The sequence below is a fragment of the Nannospalax galili genome, unplaced genomic scaffold (genome assembly GCF_000622305.1).
Source record: "Nannospalax galili isolate Female #2095 unplaced genomic scaffold, S.galili_v1.0 scaffold1258, whole genome shotgun sequence".
In the NCBI taxonomy this organism is placed as follows: domain Eukaryota; kingdom Metazoa; phylum Chordata; class Mammalia; order Rodentia; family Spalacidae; genus Nannospalax; species Nannospalax galili.
The window spans coordinates 506,685-525,628 of NW_008341370.1; the positions used below are offsets into that span (position 1 = coordinate 506,685).

The 18,944-nt window shown below is 46.9% G+C and overlaps 1 protein-coding gene across 5 annotated transcripts in view; it reads right to left on the reverse strand.

Annotated features, from left to right (window-relative positions):
* The window catches only part of Ubxn11 (UBX domain protein 11), a 27,115-nt gene extending 16,676 nt beyond the window's left edge, over window positions 1-10,439 (reverse strand). For 2 of the 5 annotated variants that reach the window (XR_003850114.1, XM_008836814.3), the window contains exons 1-4: window positions 10,390-10,439; window positions 3,593-3,692; window positions 2,838-2,866; window positions 2,298-2,396 (exon numbers count right to left, since the gene is read on the reverse strand). Coding sequence is in view for 2 of the 5 variants with exons in the window: in XM_008836814.3 (XP_008835036.1) it covers window positions 2,298-2,396; window positions 2,838-2,866; window positions 3,593-3,663 (199 nt within the window). In the remaining 3 variants the exon portion in view is untranslated. Of the gene's footprint in view, window positions 1-2,297; window positions 2,397-2,837; window positions 2,867-3,592; window positions 3,693-10,161; window positions 10,365-10,389 lie in introns of those variants that run through there. The other 3 variants (XM_029565231.1, XM_029565232.1, XM_029565233.1) reach the window with 3 other exon arrangements.
* Between the last annotated feature and the right edge of the window lie 8,505 nt (window positions 10,440-18,944).

Consider the following 18,944-nt stretch of genomic DNA (forward strand, 5'->3'; position numbering starts at 1 on the left):
GCCCCTTTCCAAAAAAAAAAAAAAAAAAAAAAAAAAAAACAGTCTATGTCAATGGTTTTGTTGTTGTTATTATTGCTGTCTTGTTTTGTTGTTTTGTTTTGTTTTGAAACAGGGTCTCACTATGCAACCCTGGCTGGCCTTGAACTCAGAGATCTATCCACTTGCCTCTGCCTCATGAGTGCTGGGAAGAAAGACATGCACCACCACACCCAACTGATGTCACTGTTTTAAAACGGGTAGAAGACTGATCTAGAGAGGTACAACCACTGGAATGGAGCACAGAGCACCACAAGTTCTTGGTTAGGTCCCAGATCAGGGGAAATCGTTCTAGAGATGTTTTGAACCACTAGAGGATTGGCATACTGAAGAGCTAGATGTTAGAAGGGTTGCTGACCTGTTCCTGCTGGCAGGTGCAGTAAGAACACTGTACTCGTGTGCTCTCGTACTCTTAGGGGATGCAGACATTGATGTAATGAGATGAATGTCATGATCTCAGAATTTACTTCTAAATTATTCATCCAAGATATGTTGCATACATGGGGGGGTGCGGCAAATGTGGTGAAACGTAAATGGTTATTGAGGTGGAGACATGAGTCTTCCCTGTACTATTTCAGCTTTTCTGTACACTGGAATATTTTAAAAATAAAAAGGTTTGGAGCTGGGTGTGGTGGTGTACACTTATTATACCAACATGGGTAGAGTAGGAGTTCAAGGTTATCTATGGCTACATAGTAAGTCTGGGACCAACACGGGCTACATGAGACCAATCCCAGCCCCTCAAAGAAAGTTTGGGGAAAGAAAAAGAGCTGAGAAGAAACAAACTCTCTTCATCCCCTAGGCACTGTCCTAACAACATGGGAAGCAGGAGCCACACTCACTGCCACAGACCACGCAGGACACCCAGGTTGGCTCAGGGGAAAGACGAGAGACCTAAACTCTGTCTTGATGATGTATTCAAATAACTGAACTGCAAGCCCTGCAGCTTCCTCCTCAGGGCTTTGACCTGAAGGATAGTACATCCAATGCTCATGCCCACTAAGGGAAGGCTCCCTGGGACTAGTAGTCAAAGTCTCAAGCCATATGTAAACTTTGGGAGCTGTCAGCATGCAGAGTGTGGGTACCCTCCCTGGGGCAGTATGTGGAGAGGAACATTCCAGGCAGGTGGAATGTCCACAAGGAAGGAGGGAGGAGGAGGAGCTGGGGAAAGACCCAGCAAGCAGCAGGTGGCCCAGAGCCTCGGTGTTCTGAAAAGGAAGGACTGGGGCCAGGTGGGACTACTGCTTGAGCAGAGAAATGAACCAGGAGTTGCAGGTCTCATTTGAGACCTGGTAAGGACAGACACCTGCTGGATGTGGAGTGAGGAATAAACGGGGAGAAGGGGAGAGAGTGGACAGTTCCTGTAAGGGAAGGAGGCAGTGCTGTGCTGCCATGAAAGCCCACCTGAGTACAGAAGACTTTGCCTTTTGACTAAGTCAGTGTGGGTCTTGAGTTAGGCAAGTCCTGTCTCTTCATCTGTCTTGACCCCTTAACTGTCAAATGGAGGCAAGGAGTTTGGTCCAAGATCCCCAGGTCCTGCCTTCCTGCTGCTCTTCAGAACAGTGGACGCCACCCTAAGCACTCTGTGTGATGGCTGGGAACCCCCACCGAGAAACCAGGTCCTCATTAAGTGCTGGCCTGGGTGCTCCCCTACCATTTAACAGAGGACATGAAGGAGGGGTACTGTCGAAGTTGCTCAAGATGTCACAGCTGGTGGAAAGTTCTAGCTTCATCTCCAGCTTTCTCTACTCTCCCAGCTCAGGCTGATCCCACCGAGTAGTTCATCCCTGCTTTCCCCTCCCCTTTCTGTCTCTGTCCCATTGTAGGCACATCTATGAGCTCAGTATAGCCACAACCCTTTGCAGGCATTAAATCAGGTGACTCGGTCTCTTAGGGGACTCTGGGCCTTTTTGGATCCTGTGGATGAGGAAGCAGATGGCCAGAGGCTGAGCTCTCCCTTCAGGCCCTTCGCCCTTTCTGGAACCGTTGACAACACACTTGTTGGGGACTCCAGAGGTTCTGGCTACATCCTGGCTTGGGACTTGACCAGACCTCCTGGTCTGTGGCTTTAAGCTAAGCCCTGTCCTGGATGGGTTTTGGGGCACAGGCAGTTGGGCACCGCTAGCCAGAAATGGGAGGAGTGTCTCAACCCAACAGATGAAAGTAGGAGCCGTGACTTGCAGGGCCCCAGCCCAATGCTTGGGCTTCTCCTGCTGCCAGGAGCAAGGGGGACCCACAGCCCTTCGGGCCTCTGCTCTCACCTTGCCTACCCACAGGGGCACCGATGCCACCATAGCAGGAAGGGACAGCGATCTTTTCTTCTGAGCCATTTCCTTCATTCAGCATGTCCACCTCATCTTCTACAGACAGGGACATGCAGGTCACTGCTCTGGGGGCCAGGGGCCAGAGGGAACTCTGGTCCTAGGCCCTAAACAAGATGAAACAGCTTATAGTATGCCCCCCCAAGGGCACACAGTCAGGATAGTGATGGCCAGGGCTCCAGGGATGGAAGGTTGCAAGGGGCTGGAGGTGGCCATGAAGGTCAGAAGGTCCACACCTCTGGCTCTCCCATGGTTTTGAGGTACCCACGGGTAAAGGAGTTCTTATGCTAATAAGGGCATCTCTGTTGAGACCAGGGCAGGAGGGCAGCCCAGGCCTCTGGGCAAGGTGTCGGAAACTGAAGAGCACACAGAGCAGGCCAGATGACAAGGCCCCAATGTGCTCTCTCCCTAGCTGTCTAGTTGTAAGAAGGTAGAGGCTGGTGGGAGGAGAAGGGTCATGTGGGCCGAGCATATACTTACCGTCTCTGTAGATTTTTATTCCTCGACTCCTGGGAACCCAGGTGGGAAGAAGGAACAAAGACAAATTAAGCACCTTGGACTGCCACCAAGGGAAGGTTCTAGACCCCAGCCAAGACTAAAAGATGGAGGTTAGGCCTCTGTCTCCCAAAGACTTCCACCCCAACCTATCCCTAGCCAGGGTGAGCCAAGAAACACACTGTGGAATGTTCAACTATTCCCAGCGGAGGAAGATGGACATGGCAGGGCAGTCCTGGTGGGAAGACCACAAGATTCCAAAGCCCATGGGCCTGGCCCTCACTTTTCTCTCTGAAGTACAGCTTAACCTCTCTAGATTACTTGGCCTTGACATGACTCCAAGTGTGTTTAGAAGAACAACAAGGAAACCAGGAGTAGAAAAGGCTATGCACAGAGGAAATGGCTATGCGGTTAAGACATTCCTTTTACAATGAGTCCCACACAGGACAGGCCCAGGGCTGGCAGAACATCGAGTTTAAGAGTTAATGAGTGAATGGTAAATGACAGGTGCTGGGTAGCCACTCTCACAGGTCTATGCCTTACTGGAAGGCACCATCCAGTCTGTGGTCAGCACAAACCAGAGTCCCAGGAAAAGGCATAATGAAAAGGCAAGTGTACAGGTAAAGCCAATAACTCCTCCCTGTATTCTCCAAGACACCAGGAGTCACTCTGTGGTGTGGGGAGGGTTGAGGAGACAGAGGCAGGGGCACAAGGACCCCATGAGGCCAGTGGCTCCTTACCCAGAATTCACAGGCTCCGACTGCAGGGGCACTTTTCTGGTCTTGCTAAGGGAAGCCAGAGGTGAGCTCATAGTTCTAGTTAGGATGCTGTCAGGAACTCCTAAGAGGAAAGAGAGAAGTCACAGCCCTTGGGGACAGAGGGAAGTCACAGGCTTAGGGGATGGAGAGAACCCAGGGCTTCAGGCTAGGGAAGGGGACTGCAGCCTCCTCTTCCTGTCTACTTTTCCTAAAGGGAGTGCTGTCCAGAGAGCAGCAGCCTTCACTCCTCCAGTACCAGGCAAAGATTTCTGACAACTGTTGCCTCCTCTGGGTAGCCAGTTCTCTGTTCTGAATGTGGGGACCCTTGCCTGGTGGGGTGCAGAAATTCACCAGAGTTTGGGCACAAGATTATCATGGAGGTTTGGGCTTGTATTGATCCATCACTGAGCTGGTTGGCATAAAGCCCAGGTATCTCCTTCCCTCCTGCCAGAACCCAGGTGCCACCCCCAACAACTCAGAGATACTGTGGGCAACCCATGGGCAGGACTCATTGAAGACACAGCTATGTGCTCCTGTGGAGGTCAAGAGCCTGGACTCCGCACAAGTGCTGCCTACAGCCTAAGTAGCACCTCGGTTCCACCCACAGAAAATGTGCAGGGTAACAGCATGGGCCAGCAGGTTACCCAGGGGCTCAGTCACAAAGCACCCTGCCCAGCACAGGCTCAAAGGCAGCACTTGGAGGCTGTGCCCTGGCTGTATGGGCTCTGTTATTGGCACACAGGACTAGGCACTTGGAAATGACACTTTCCCTCCTTCCCCTGAGGAACATACACCAGGGCACAAACTAAATGTCAGTATTCTATAGTCTGTGTCTAAAGTACATCAAGTGGTTAGCAGTCCTGGAGCCAAAAACTAGAATCTCCACTAGGGAGGGTCTGAAATGAGTCTTTTTGGGCCAAATCCAAGGCAGTTCCTCTTTGGAACTGTCCAGCAATGGACCTATGCTGCCTGGAGGCAGCTTCCCTCCACACCTCCCCCCATTTTGTTCTAGAGTCTGGGACTCATGCCCTGACTTTCCTTAGGAGGAAAAGGATCCAGCCTAGTTTCCTCATCCCACCATCCAGCTTCCCTGTCCTACCCCTGCCCTGCCTCACCTTGTGGGTCTGGGCTACCTCATGTCACAGCTCCTGTGGCTCCTTCATCACTGTCCACAAATAACACTGGATGTCCACCCTGAACAAACCTCTCCAAGGCTCTTTCTCTCCCACATGAAAAAAAATCTCAAAACCAGGTGTGGTGGCAGACATCTTTAATCCTAGCAGAGGCAGGCAGATCTCTGTGAGTTCAAGGCCAGCTTGGTCTACATAGTGAGTTCCAAGGCCAGCTGGGGCTACAATGACACCCTGTCTCAAAAAGACCAATAATAATAGCAACAATAATAATTAAAAACTAAAATAAATAAATAGAAAGAAAAGAAAAGAGGGCTAGAGAGATGGGCAGTGGTTAAGAGCATTGGCTGCTCTTACAGAAGGCCTGGGTTCAGTTTCCAGCACCCACATGCCAGTTAACAATCATCCATAACTCCAGTTCCAGGGGATCCAACACCCCGGCCTCTGCAGGTATTGCATACACATGGTATATTCACATACATGCAGGCAAAAGACACATACACATAAAATAAAAATAAATAAATGGGGGAAAAAAACTTTAAAGAAAAAAATAAAAACCTCAAAATTCCTTCCCATGGGCAATCTGGCGCCAGTCTGTCTCCTGACCTCATCCCTACCCAACCCTCGCTGTACTCAGGATGACTGAGCTGTTGGAAATACCTCGAATGTACACATGGCTCCCCAGCGCTGGCCCCTCCTGGAATGGTCTCCTCTGACCCACTCTCTTCCATTAACCAAGCTAACCCCGCCTTCCATTTGTTTTTAGGCTGAAATTTAACCTTTTATTTAAAAATCATCACAGATGCAAAGGAAATTAGGAAAATAGTACAGGGAGGCCCCAGGATTCCTTCACCCAGTTTCCTCAATTGTATAGAACATTTTATAGAACCACAGTACAACACAGGATCAGTAACGACTGTTTGCGTACAGTTTGTATGTGCAGGCCTAGGTGATCTGATCACATGGACAGATAGGGTTTAATCACCACAGCAATCAAGATGGCGGCCTATCCCATTCCCACAGGCCTTCCTCTTGCTGCCTCAGCAGCCACACTCCTCCCCAGCCCTGACCCCTGGCAAACACCACTCTTTATCTCTGGAATTTTCTTCAATAAAGTTTCATAAATGGAATCATGTAACACAGTCTCCTTTTTTTTTTTAAGTAGCTTTACTGAGATATACTTCATACACTTCATTTTAAGCACAAAACTAAGGGGGATGTTTTGTTTTTGTTTGGTTGTTGAGACATGGTCTTGTTATAGAATCCAGACTGACCTCTAACTTGTGATCCTTCTGCCTCAGTCTCCCCAGAGCTGGGATTACAGAAACATGCCATCACACCCAACTTTAAAGTTTTAAATATATTTATAGTTATGCAACTGCTACCAGTTTGCGTATGTGTATGTGTGTGTGTGCACTGAGGACATCCTGGAATATTGTTCCCTATGCACACTGCTCTCCTTTTTTTTTTTTTTTTTTTTGAGACAGGGTCTCTTTCTCACTGGCCTGGAACTTGCCAAGCAAGTTAGGCTGACTGGCCAGTGAGCCCCAGTCTCCACCTCCCAACACTGGATTACAAATTATACCTGGATTTATTATTATTATTAATTTTTATTTTTGTCTTTTTGAAACAGGGTTTTCCTGTAGCCCCAGCTGTCCTGGAACTCACTATGTAGACCAGCTGGCCTTGAACTCACAGAGATCTGCCTGCCTCTGCCATCCCAGTGCTGGGATTAAGGGCATGCTCTACCATGCCTGGCTTATTATTAATTTGTTTGTGGGGAAGGAGGTATACATACACCCTAGTGTGTATGTGGAGGTCAGACAATACCTGTGAGAGTAGGTTCTCTCTTTCTATCATGTAAGTCCTAGGGATCAAACTCAGGTGGCTGATTAGGCTTGGCAGCAAGCACCTTTATCCACTGAGCCATGTCACAAACCCTCACATCTATATTTTTGGTTTTTTCATTTGTTTGTTTGTTTGGTCCTTCTGAGACAGGGTCTCTCTGAAACCCTAGCTGGTCTGGAACTCACCATGTAGACCTGGCTGGCCTTGAACTCAGAGATCTGCCTGCCCCTGCCTCCCAAGTGCTGGGGTTAAAGGCGTGCGCCACCACGCCTGGCCGTTTGTTTGTTTTGACAGTACCTCCCTATAGCCCCAGGTGGCCTGTAACTCCCTATGTAGACCAGGCTGGCCTGGTTCTCACAGAGATCCACCTGCCTCTGTTGGGATTTAAGGCCACCATGCCCAGTTTTTACACCTGTATTTTTTTTTTTATTTTACATGTATGTAGGTAAGTACACCTGTGTCATGCAATGTTGGAGGAGGACCAAAGAGGCTGTCGGATCCCCTGGAACTGGAGTTACGGACAGTTGTTAGCTGCCATGTGGGTGCTGGGATTAGAACCTGGGTCTTCTGCAAGAACAGTCAGTGTTCTTAATCGCTGAGCCATCTCTCCAGCCCTACAACTGTATTTTTAAAAAATTATTTATTTGCCAGGAGTGGTGGCACATGCCTTTAGTCCCAGCACTAGGGAGGTGGAGGAAGGCAGATCTCTGTGAGTTTGAGGCCAGCCAGGTCTCAATAGCAAGTTCCAGGCCAGCTGGGGGAACAGGGAGACCCTGTCTCAAAAAGACCGCCCAAAAATTATTTATTAATTTATTTTTATTTTATGTGTATGAGTGTATTGCCTGCATGTATGTAAGTGCCCTGGAGTCGTGCAGTGCCTGCGGAGGACAGAAGAGGGCATCAGACCCCCTAGAACTGGAGTTACAGATGATTGTTAGCTGCCACATGGGATGCTGGAACTTGGGTCCTCTGCAAGAGCAGCCAGTGCTCGTAACTACTGAGCCATCACTCCAGACCCTACACTGTATTTTTAAAAAATATTTTATTTATTATTTTTATATTTTTATGTGTATGCATGTATTGCCTGCATGTAGGTAACTGCACTGGTGTCATGCAATGCCCCTGGAGGACAGAAGAGGCTGTCGGATCCCCTGGAACAGTTGTTAGCTGCCATGTGGGTGCTGGGATTCGAACTTGGGTCTTCTGCAAGAACATTCAGTGTTCTTAACCACTGAACCATCTCTCCAGCCCCAGCCATCTCTCCAGCCCCTACACCTGTATTTTTAAGTAGGTTCTAGTGATTAAACTCGGGTCCTCATGCTTGCAAGGCAAGCACTTTACCAGCTAAGCTATCTTCCTAGCCCCTTTGGTTTTGTTTGTTTGGTTGGTTTTTGTTTTTTGTTTTTTTTTTTTGTTGTTGTTGTTTGTTATTGTTCTTGCTTTGAGACAGGATCTCACTATGTAGCCCTGGCTGGTCTGGAACTCATTATATAGCCCAGGCAGGCCTCAAACTCACAAAGTTTACAGGCCTGAGCCACCAAAAGACCCTGTAAAGCAGGGTGTGGTGGTGCATACCTGTAATTCCAGCATTGGGAAGGTTGAGTTCAAGGCCACTCTGGGGTTCAAGTACCAAGCCAGCCAGGGTTTCATGGCAAGACCTAGATATAAAGTATTTAAACAAACAAACAAACAAACAAACGCTGGGCATGGTGACATACACCTTTAGTCCCAGCTCTCAGGAGGCAGAGGTAGGCAGATCTCTGAGTTTGAAGCCATCCTGGTCTACATTTTGAGTTCCAGGCCACAGGCCAGATGGGGCTACAGGGAGATCCCATCTCAAAAAATAAATGAAAATAAAAGACCTTAAAGCCTTTAGTAGTCCATGCATACTTCAAGTTCCCATCCCACTTCCCCAGCCAACCCTAGGTGGTCACAAATCTGTTTTATATTTCTACAGGTTTGCCCATTTTGGACATTTCATGTAAATGGAACATAGACTAAAAATGATTGGAATTTATATTGTGAAGGGAATTTATACTGAGAAGAAGTGATATATATATAATATATGAATTATAGCCGGGCATAGCGGTGCATGTCTTTAATCCTGGCACTCGGGAGGCAGAGGCAGGTGGCTCTCTGATAGGTCAAGGCCAGTGTGGTCTACACAGTGAGAGTTAGGCCAGCTGGGGCTACAGGGAGACCCTGTCTCAAAAACACCAAAATAAATAAATATTTGAATTATGTTATCAATAAAACCACCATGGAAAAATGGACACCCAACCATTCTGCAAAATCGGCTCCTCCACCTTCCTCCATATTAATGGGACCTCATCATCGAACTATAATTATTCTGTCTTTTCTTGGAGGTACCAAGCCCTTCAGGTTAAACTCTGCAGTCTCTCAGAGGGGCTCCTCCTTTCCATGCCCACTATTAGCTGTCCTCGGGGTATGCTCTCTGCACTTATTTGTGTCCTTGCTTTTAGTTTTACTCTGGTCCAATCCGGCTGTGTTCTTTCCCTCAAGCTGGGGACCCTGAGAATAGAGTCATAGGTAAGCCTTTCACTCTGAGGTTTCCTGGGCAGGGCTGCCTCATCTCTGTTAGGCTAAAGATTATTTTTTGTTGTGGTGGTGGTACTGGGAATTGAATCTAGGGCTTGAAAATGCTAGTGTACCACTGAGCAATATCCTCAGCTCTTTTTAAACTTATTTTTTTTGTGTATTTTTTTTATGTTTTGCCTGCATGTGAGTGCACCTATACATGCAATGCCCACAGAGGTCAGCAGAGGGCATCGGAGCCCCTGGAACTGGCGGTTATCAGCCACCGGTAAATGCTGGGACCCGAACCCAGGTCCTCTGCAAGAGCAGCCAGTGCTCTTAACTGTTGAGCCATCTCTCCAGCCCCTAAACTTATTTTTAATCAAGTAGTTAGCTAATTAATTAATTTTTGCAGAACTTGGAGATTGAATTAGGGTTTTGCACATGCTAGGCAAGTGCTATACAGCTGAGCTATATCCACAGTCCTTTTCTTTTTATGAATTAAGGTCTTGGGCTGGAGAAATGGTTCAGTGGTTAAGAACACCTATGCTCTTGCAGAGGACCCAGGTTCAATTCCCAGAACCCACATGGTAGCTCACAACTGCCTGTAATTCCAGTTCCAAGGGATCCTATGCCCTCTTCTGGCCTCCTCAGGCATGCACATGGTGTACATACACATATGCAAGCACTCACACAGACACATAAAATAAAAATAAAGAAATCTTTAAGGAAAATAAATAAAGTCTTCCTAAGTTATCCAAGAAGACTGAATTTGTGATCCTCCGACTTCGGCCTTCTGAATATCAAGGATTACAGGCCTTTTTTTTTTTTTTTTTTTGAGACACGGTCTCACTAAATTACCCTGACTGACCTGCAACTCACATGTAGCCCTGACCGGCTTCGTACTTTCTCCTGCCTCAATCTCTCAAGTGCCAAGAATCAAACGTGGGCCACCATGCCAGGCGAAGGCTCTAAGGCACGGCCGCTGCCCTCTGAGAGGGTGCAAACGCGTCGCTACAGCTCTGGGACAGAACTCACTACTGTGATGACTGATCCTTCGCCAGTCCTGGCTCCCACGTGCCTCCTAGGGCGCCCCAACCCCGCTTCGGAGCCCGCCGCCTGTTCCGTCTCCACACGCGGGCAGGTCAGCGTAGTCCCCGTCCGGGGGAGCCGAGAACACCCAGGTCGCGGGCCCTCAGAATCGGGGCGCAGGCCCCACCCTGCAGGAAGCCTTCCGGGGTAGAAAGGCCTGGAGCCGGGACTCACCGCAGGGGCAGCGAGCTGTCCCGCGACACCGCCATCTTGTTGTCTCGCGGTTCCCCAGGCAACCAGGACCTGCGCACTTTTCATTGGCTAATGCCTGGAGGACCGCTGACCAATTAGAGGGCAATAAAGGCGGGTCTAGTCGACTGTGCTCGAATGCTATTGGTCTAAGGTGGTGAGACTTTTAGCTGGATACTGCAAATCCCAGAATGCACCGCTCTAAGTAGTCAGCGGACGGGGGTGCGGGGGGGTGCGGGGGTGCGGAGGGCGGGGGGGGGCGGGGTGAAGAAGAAGACCTGACTGTGACCCTGACAGTGCCACTACTGTGCTAAATTGATCTTGGGAGAACTATGTAGCCTCTTCCATTGGGTACTTCCTTGGGACTCTTAATTGAAATTATGCAGGCACTTAATAAATATTTAAATCTGAGTTTCTACACTGATTGCTCGACCAGATGCTGCCCTGAATGAAAGTTCAAATTCTAATGCTTTTGTATAGTTGGGTACTGCACACACCACACCACCAAGTTTGGTAAATAATTTCCCCTCCTAGAGCCTCATATCTAAAAATCAGACTGGAGGGCCCTGGAGATTGCTCAGCCGGTGAGGGCATCTGTTGCTGGGCCCGACAAACTCAAATCTATTTCCAGGACCCACATGATGGAAGGAGAGCACTGACTCCTGCGGGATGTCCACTGACCTCCACACGTGTGCTGCTCCTATACAGACACACAAATAATAATAAATAAATGTAAACAAAATAAAATTAGACTAGAGACACCAAAGCAACTAGAGAAAGTTTGGTTAAGAGCATGAACTTTGGTGTCACCAGTCCTGAGAGTGTGTCATTGGACACATTTACAGCTTCTTTCCTATCTGTAAAATAGCCCACAGGATGCTGGGAGGATTAACTGAGGCTAATGCAATATACCAATCAAAACACCTGTACAGATGATGTTTTAAAAAACATTTCCTGCTATTCACCATCATCATCATCTCAAGAGTCTATGCTGGTCTGACTTCTAATTTGGGGTCCCCATTTTTGGTTTTATTTATTTATTTATTTTTATCTTATGTGTATGAGTGTTTTGGCTACATGTATGTAAGTGCACTCATGTTGTATAATGCCCACAGAGGCCAGAAGATGTTATCAGGTCCTCTGAACTGTAGTTATGGAGAGTTGTTAGCTGCCATTTGGGTACTGGGAGCCAAACCCAAGTCCTCTGCAAAAGCAGCCAGTGCTCTTAATCACGGAGCAATCTCTCCAACCCCTTTTATTTTATTTTATTTTTTGAGACAGATTCTCACTCCATAGCCCCGCTGGCCTGGAACTTGATATATAGATAGGGCTGGCCTGGAACTTATAGAGATCTGCCTTGCCTCTGCCTCCCCAGTGTTGGGATTAAAGACATATGCCACCAAACCCAGCTTGGGCACCCATTTTCTATGCCTAAAGTTTTTCAGAGCCCTTTCACCAAATCACTCATTCTGCACTTTTTAGGAATTTAGTTAATGTCTGACTCCGTGTGTGTGTGGTGCTTTATGTGTATGCGTTCATTGCTTGCATGCAGGTAAGTGCACCCATGTCATGCAATGCCCATGGAAGACAGAAGAGGCTGTTGGATCCCCTGGAACTGGAGTTACAGACAGTTGCTAGCTGCCATGTGGGTGCTGGGATTCGAACCCCAGTCTTCTGCAAGAACAACCAGTGTTCTTAACCACTGAGCCATCTCTCCAGCCCCTGACCTTGAATTCTTAAACCTTTCCTGCTTTCTTCTCCAGAGTGTTGGGATTACAGGCCTGTGTGTGCCAATATCCCAATTTATATGAAGCTGATGATCAAACTCAGGGCTCCTATGGTAGGCCAGCACTCTACCAACTGAGCTACATCCCTAGCCCTTGGGCATTCTGGAAGCTAAAGAGAGCTGGCAATTAGTGAGTGGCTACCATGTGTGATGCTAACATGAGGGGGTTGATAGACAAACACACAGAAACTCAGAGGAATGACTTGCTCCAAACTATACAGCTAGGAAGCAGTAGAAGTGGATTCAAATCCAGAACTGGAGAGCCAGTGAGATGGTTCATTAGGTAGAGGTACCTGTCACCAAGACTGACAACTTGATTTCAATCCCCAGGACCCACATGGTTGATAGAGGAAAGAACCAACTCCAGAAAGTTGTCCTCTGACAAAACTCCCTCCATCCTCTTCACATTTAAAAAAATAAACAAAAATGTAACAAACCCAGAACTGTCTGCCTTCAGAATCATGCTCTTCCTAGAGAACTGTCTGCCTTCAGAATCATGCTCTTTTTAGAAACTCCCACTCTAGTAAAACGGGCTGGTTTGCTAGATGAGCCAAGCATGCAAGCAGTCCAGACCACTGCCAAGGGAGGCAGTTGTGTGGAAAGTGTGACTGAAAATAAGAGAATTGGTGGGAGAATTGCCACAGGGTGACTCCCAGAAAGCTTTTTGAGGCTTGAGGTATCTGAGGATGAGGAAGTTGGAGATCATGGAGCCAAACAGTTTTGGGGTTCTCAGGGAGTCTTGGTCAGGGGAAATAGCAATCTTCTACTGTCACCTTACACACGCAGATGCGTAAAGGGAAGCAAGGGGTTTCAACAGTACTGGGGAGCACAAGTTGTTTTTACCCACTCATCAGGATTTGTCTTCCCCTCTGTATCACACCCCACCCTTACCTCCATTTCTCAGGGCCTGCATAGATAAATTAGTGACTATCTGGTTCCTGGGAAGAAGGTTAGAGTCCTCTAACCTGGCAGGTCAGTTAGTTTGCTTTTAAAAAATAAAAAAACAAAAAAATGGGTGGAGAGGGAGCTCAGCTGGTAGAGTGCTTGCCTAATATGCACAACACCATGGGTTTGGTCTCCAGATGTAATCTCAGCAATGAGGAGGTGGAGGCAGGAAGATCAGAGGTTCAAGGTCATTCTTGTCTACATAGCAAGTTTGCCAGCCTGGGATACATGACACCCTATCTCAGAAACAAATAAAATAATCTTCATTGGGGGAAGTTAGAGACTTTATAAAAGTATGCATTCTCCAACTGGTATGATGGCACAAGCCTTTAATCTTAGCACTCAGGAGGCAGAGGCAGGTGGGCTCTAATTTAGAGGCCATTCAGGCCAACAGAGTGAGAACCAGTCTCAAACAAACATAAACAACAACAACAAAAAAAAAAAAAAACAAAGCAAAACAACAAAAAAAGAAGTGTGTAAGTGTGTTGTACTATAGACCAGCATACTTTAACAGCTCTTCGGAGGCTAGCCTCTGTCACTTACTAGTTGATTGCTGCAGCTCATGACTTCACTTATTTAACCACAGTTTCCATAGCCGTAAAACAAAAATACAAATAGAACCTACCTGATTTCTGTGCAAAATTCCCATAATGTCATTTTGTTTGTTTTTGAGACATGTAGCTCAGGCTAGCCTGGAACTTGCTATGTAGCCCAGATTGATCTCAAATTCACTGTGATGGTTCTGCCTTAACCTTCCAAATGTTGGGATTACAGGTATAAACTACACATTATTTAAAAATTTTTTTTAACTTTATATGTTTGAGTGTATTACCTGCATTATGTGTCACACAATGCCCACAGAGGTCAGAAGTGGGTGTTGGATCCCCTGAAACTTCTGGATGGTTGTTAGCTTCCATGTGGGTGCTGAGAATTTAACCCAGGTCCTCTGCAAGAGCAGTCGGTGAGTCATCTCTCCAGCCCCACAGTTACTTTTTTTACGGGTGTCTCCCCAAATCAAAATTAAAAGCAAGATTCTAAGCTCACCTTGGAGTTACTTTTCCAACCTTTGTCACTCAGTGTCCTGTCTTAGAGGCTCTTGAAATTTTTTCAGGCTGTCTAGGCTCACATAAGCCTTGAGTGTAAGAGACCCTGGAGGCCAGTGTGTCCAATTCCTGTACTACCTGACCCAGGACTCCCTCTGGTCAGCTAAGATGGGGGTCCACTAGCTGCTTCTTTGTCATGCACTTCTTGAGTTTCTATTCTTGAGAGTGGACATAATCTACTTCTAGGTCATTTCCTGAAAGATGCTTATCAGGTATGACTCCTTTGAGGTTAAAGAGTTTATGGGTTCTAGCAGCTCAGGAGGGAAGTGAATGGAGAGAGAGGAGAGAGAGAGAGAGAGAGAGAGAGAGAGAGAGAGAGAGAGAGAGAGTCCTTTATGCCCATGGAGTCCCTCAGAATAAAGGTCTAACTTTCTCCCCTACCTTTTCTCCTCCTCCCCACCCCTATGGCCACCATCTCAGATGAAGACTGTCACCCCCAGCTTAGCAATATTTTGAAGCCTTTATATTCTGAGTCTTACCCTCTACTTCTCATTTTCTAGAAACTAGCATGTTCTTTCTCAACTTTTGGGCTTCTGCAACATCCTTCCTTATTTTTCTGCTTGGTAAAAATCTCACTCCAGAAAAAAACAAACAAACAAACAAAAAAAAAAACCCAGCTTAAATGTCCCCTCCTCCATGAAAACAGCTCTGGCCTTTCTCTCTCCCCCTAAGCAGAATTGCACTCTATACTTTAAAGCCTACTGCCATGATGGCTTTTCCCATTCAGTTTTCTGAATTACAGTTTGGGTATCCGACCCAGTAGGTTTCAATAAATTGGATGAGTAAGTGAGCAAATGAATGGATGGATAAAGATTTACCTTGATACAAGTTTGAAGGCAGCCTCGGCTACATAGTCAGTTCCAGGATAATCTGGACTACCAGAGTTTGACCCTGTCTTAGTTACCTTTCTATTTCTGTAATTAATAATAATAATAACAAAAAAAACCAAAACAAAACACTGACTGGCCGAGCATGGTGGTGCAAGCTCTTACTCCCAGCACTCAAGAGGCAGAGGCAGGTAGATCTCTGTGAGTTCAAGGCTAACCTGGTCTACATAGTGAGTTCCAAGACAGCTGTGGCTATAGGGAGGGAACTCAGACAGGAACCTGGAATACAGATCATGGAGGAATGCTGCGTACTGGCTTGCTCCCCTGGCCCACAACTCCTGCTTTCACAGGACAACCTGCCAAGGGGTGGCACCACCCACAGTGGGTTGGGCCCTTACATCACTCAATCAAAAAAATACCCCACAGACATGGCTACAGGCCAGGCTAATGGAGGAAATTCCTCAGCTGAGGTCCCCTCTACCCAAATGTGCCAAATTAACAACTGAAGTTGTCTAGCACAGACCCTATCTCAACAACAGCAATAACAACAAATATTACCTTGAGTGCTCTGTGGTGCTATTGAATCACACCTCTGTCAGTGAGAATAAAGTCAGGGCAGATCACATGATCACACTGTAGCATATGCTGCAACACTCTCCTCTCTCCACCTGTTTTATTCCATTCCATCACTGAACAAGTACACAGTGAGTATTTGTTCTGTGTGAGCCTGTGCTGGGCCCTGGGGACAGTTGTCAAGGAACACTGTGAAGCCGTAACATGACAGCACATGCCTATAATCCTAGCACTCAGGAGGCAAGGGCAGAAATGGGAGGATTACAAGAGCAGCCTGGGCTACATAGAACCCTACCTCAAAAAAGGGAGGGTGCAGGGCTGGAGAGATGGCTCAGCAGTTAAGAGCACTAGCTGCTCTTGCAGAGGACCTGGGTTCGGTTTCCAGCACCCACATGGTAGCTAACAATCAGTTCCAGGGGACTGACTTTCTTCTGACCTCCATAGGCATTGCATAACATGGATGCACTCATATACATAAAATAAAATAAAATTAAATTAAATTAAAATTAAATAAAATAAAATAAGCTGGGTGTGGTGGCGCACGCCTTTAATCCCAGCACTCGGGAGGCAGAGTCAGGGGGATCTCTGTGAGTTCAAGGCCAGCCTGGTCTCCATAGTGACTTCCAGGACAGCTGGGGCTACAGGGAGACAAAGAAAAAATAAATAAATAAAAAATAAAATATTTAAAGTAAAAAAGGGGCATGGAGCTGGGGATATGATTTAGCAGAACACTTGCCTAGCCTGTGCAAGGCCCTGGGTTTGGTCTCAAGCAGAAGGGCAGGGGATTAGTATGACATTGGAATAGGGTAGCAATCTAAGGTGCTTTGTATGCCTACATAAAGTCTCCTTCTGCAGATCTCAACATTAATACTTCCTCCAAGTGGCCTGTCCTGACCACTTATCTAGTCTCTGACCTCCCCCAGTTTTTCTCTTCTCACATCTTGACTTCCTCAATATTTATTGGAACCTGAAATCACCCATCTTGTTTAATTGTCTCCCCCATTTGAATGTCAGCTTCAAAAGAGTAGAGACAGTGTCTGTCTGTTCAGTGCTGTATCCCTAGAGCCTAAACCAAAATCAGTATCAAGTACATAGCAGGAACTTAATATACTATACTAGAATATGTATTTTCTTATGATCTGCCTTTCACTTCACTAATTCTCTCTTCAGTTGTGCCCAGTCTGAGGTTAAACCTGTCCACTGTGTTGTTTGCTTCTGTTACTGGGTTTCTCCATTCTGAAATTTCCATTTGGCCCTCTTCTATAATTTCCAATTCTCTATCTTCTCTTGTATGTCTTTAAATACTGAAAGTACAGTTACTTGAAAGTTTCATTGATAATTCCATTATCTAGATCTTCTATGAAACTAATATTGTTTCTCTTGTTTTAGGTTTGTTCAGTTGTAATGTGTCTTTGTAGCCCCAGCTGTCCTGGAACAATGTAGACCAGGCTAGCCTTGAACTCACAGAGATCTGCCTGCCTCTGCCTTCCAAGGACTGGGATTAAAGGCGTGCGCCACCACGCCTGGCCCATTGTCTTTAATGTCTATGATGTGGGCTGTTGTTTCCTCTTTCTCCCTTTTTTTTTTTTTTTTTTTTTTTTTTTTTTTTTTTGGTCTTTTTGAGACAGGGTCTCCCTGTAGCCCCAGCTGTCCTGGAACTCACTATGTAGACCAGGCTGGTCTTGAACTCACAGAGGTCCGCCTGCCTCTGCCTCCTGAGTGCTGGGATTAAAGGTGTGTGCCACCACACCCGGCTCATCTTTCTCTCTTAACTCAAGTGTAAACCTCCATGGTCCCACCTGAATGCTAAATTGGGGGTGCTTGTCAGGGCCTCTTCCTTTGGGGATCCTCAACTACTCAACTATACTTTTCCTCCCTTTTGCCCCATAAATTTATAGAAAGCTCTGCTCAGCTTCTAAACTGTCTCTTCTGGAAGAGGCAAATTCTTGCAGGAGGAAAGCAGCCCAAATATAGTGAGTGCTCTCCTTTCTTAGCCCCTGGATTCTTTTCTGCACCAGTAACTCCTCAGTATGGACTCAGGAGTTACCCATAGTAACCAGACCTAAAGGTACCAGGGCTTGGCAGTGGGGTGGAAGTAGATGCTTAACCTTCATTCTTTCTTTCAGCCCTCCCTGAGAGCTGTTTGTACCACGTTCTACCCTGTGTTGGGTTGGAGAGGTGACAAGTCCTAGACCAGACCATGTCCTTAGGAGGCACAATCTTTTGTTGTAGTTTGTTTTGTTTTGCTTGAGACTGGGTCTCAGGTAGCCCAATCTAGTCTCAAACTCACTGTGCAGCCAAGGCTGACCTTGAACTTCGAATCCTCCCTAGTCTCAAACTCACTGTGCAGCCAAGGCTGACCTTGAACTTCGAATCCTCTCAAGTGCTGGGATTACAGAGATGCGCCAGCACACCTGGTTTTATGTGTGGCTGGGGCTAGAAATCAGGGCTTCCTGTATGCTAGGCAAGTACTCTACCAGCTGAGGTACATCCCCAGCCCAGGAGATACAATCTTTACAGCAGTCAACAGAAGAAACTACAGCAAGGAGGAACAACCCTCCATCTTTCAGGGAGCTTTATAGGGGGAGTGGCTTCTTTCCCTGGGGAGGGGCTTCTGAACTGAATGATTTAGTTAGGGCAGAGGAAATTTCAGGTATCAGAGTGCCTGGGGCAGCTAGGGCAAAGGGTATGTTTGAGGACTAAGAAATAGCATGCTCGGGGTGGTAGAGGATGTTAGGGAACTAGGTAGGAAGAAGGCAGCTTCCAGTCTCACTGAGGGGTTTGGTCTCTATCCCTAAGGAGAGTCACCGGGCATGTGGACAGATTCTGGGGGTTTGGAAAAGGTATGTGAAGGCCTTGGGAGAGCTAGGTTGTAGCTTGAGCACTGCCATTGAATTGCCTTAAGTTTCCTCACCTCTAAAATGGGGCTATTTTAAAGCTTTCTCAGCTTGCCAAGTAAGGTTTTATCTATGCAGATGTCAAGACAGAATGTAGGTGTTCAGGGGGCAGGAGGAAGCAGGCAGGAAGCCCACTTCCTTTCTAGGGTATGTTCAGCAGGCATCCCTCTGTGTTCAAGTCCTCGTGACCCTTAAAGATGTCCTTAGCATCCTTATGTTCCCCTCCACACATGTGCCAGCAGCAGCGTCACCTCATACCACTGCTGTCTCCAAATGGGAAATGGAAACTTTGGGGGTTTGCAGAAAATATTTATAAACTTAAGTCCAAGGATCCTGGGAGTGTAGCTCAGTGGTAGAGTATATGCTTAGTACGAAAGCATGGGTTCAACCCCCCACTGGAAAAATAACT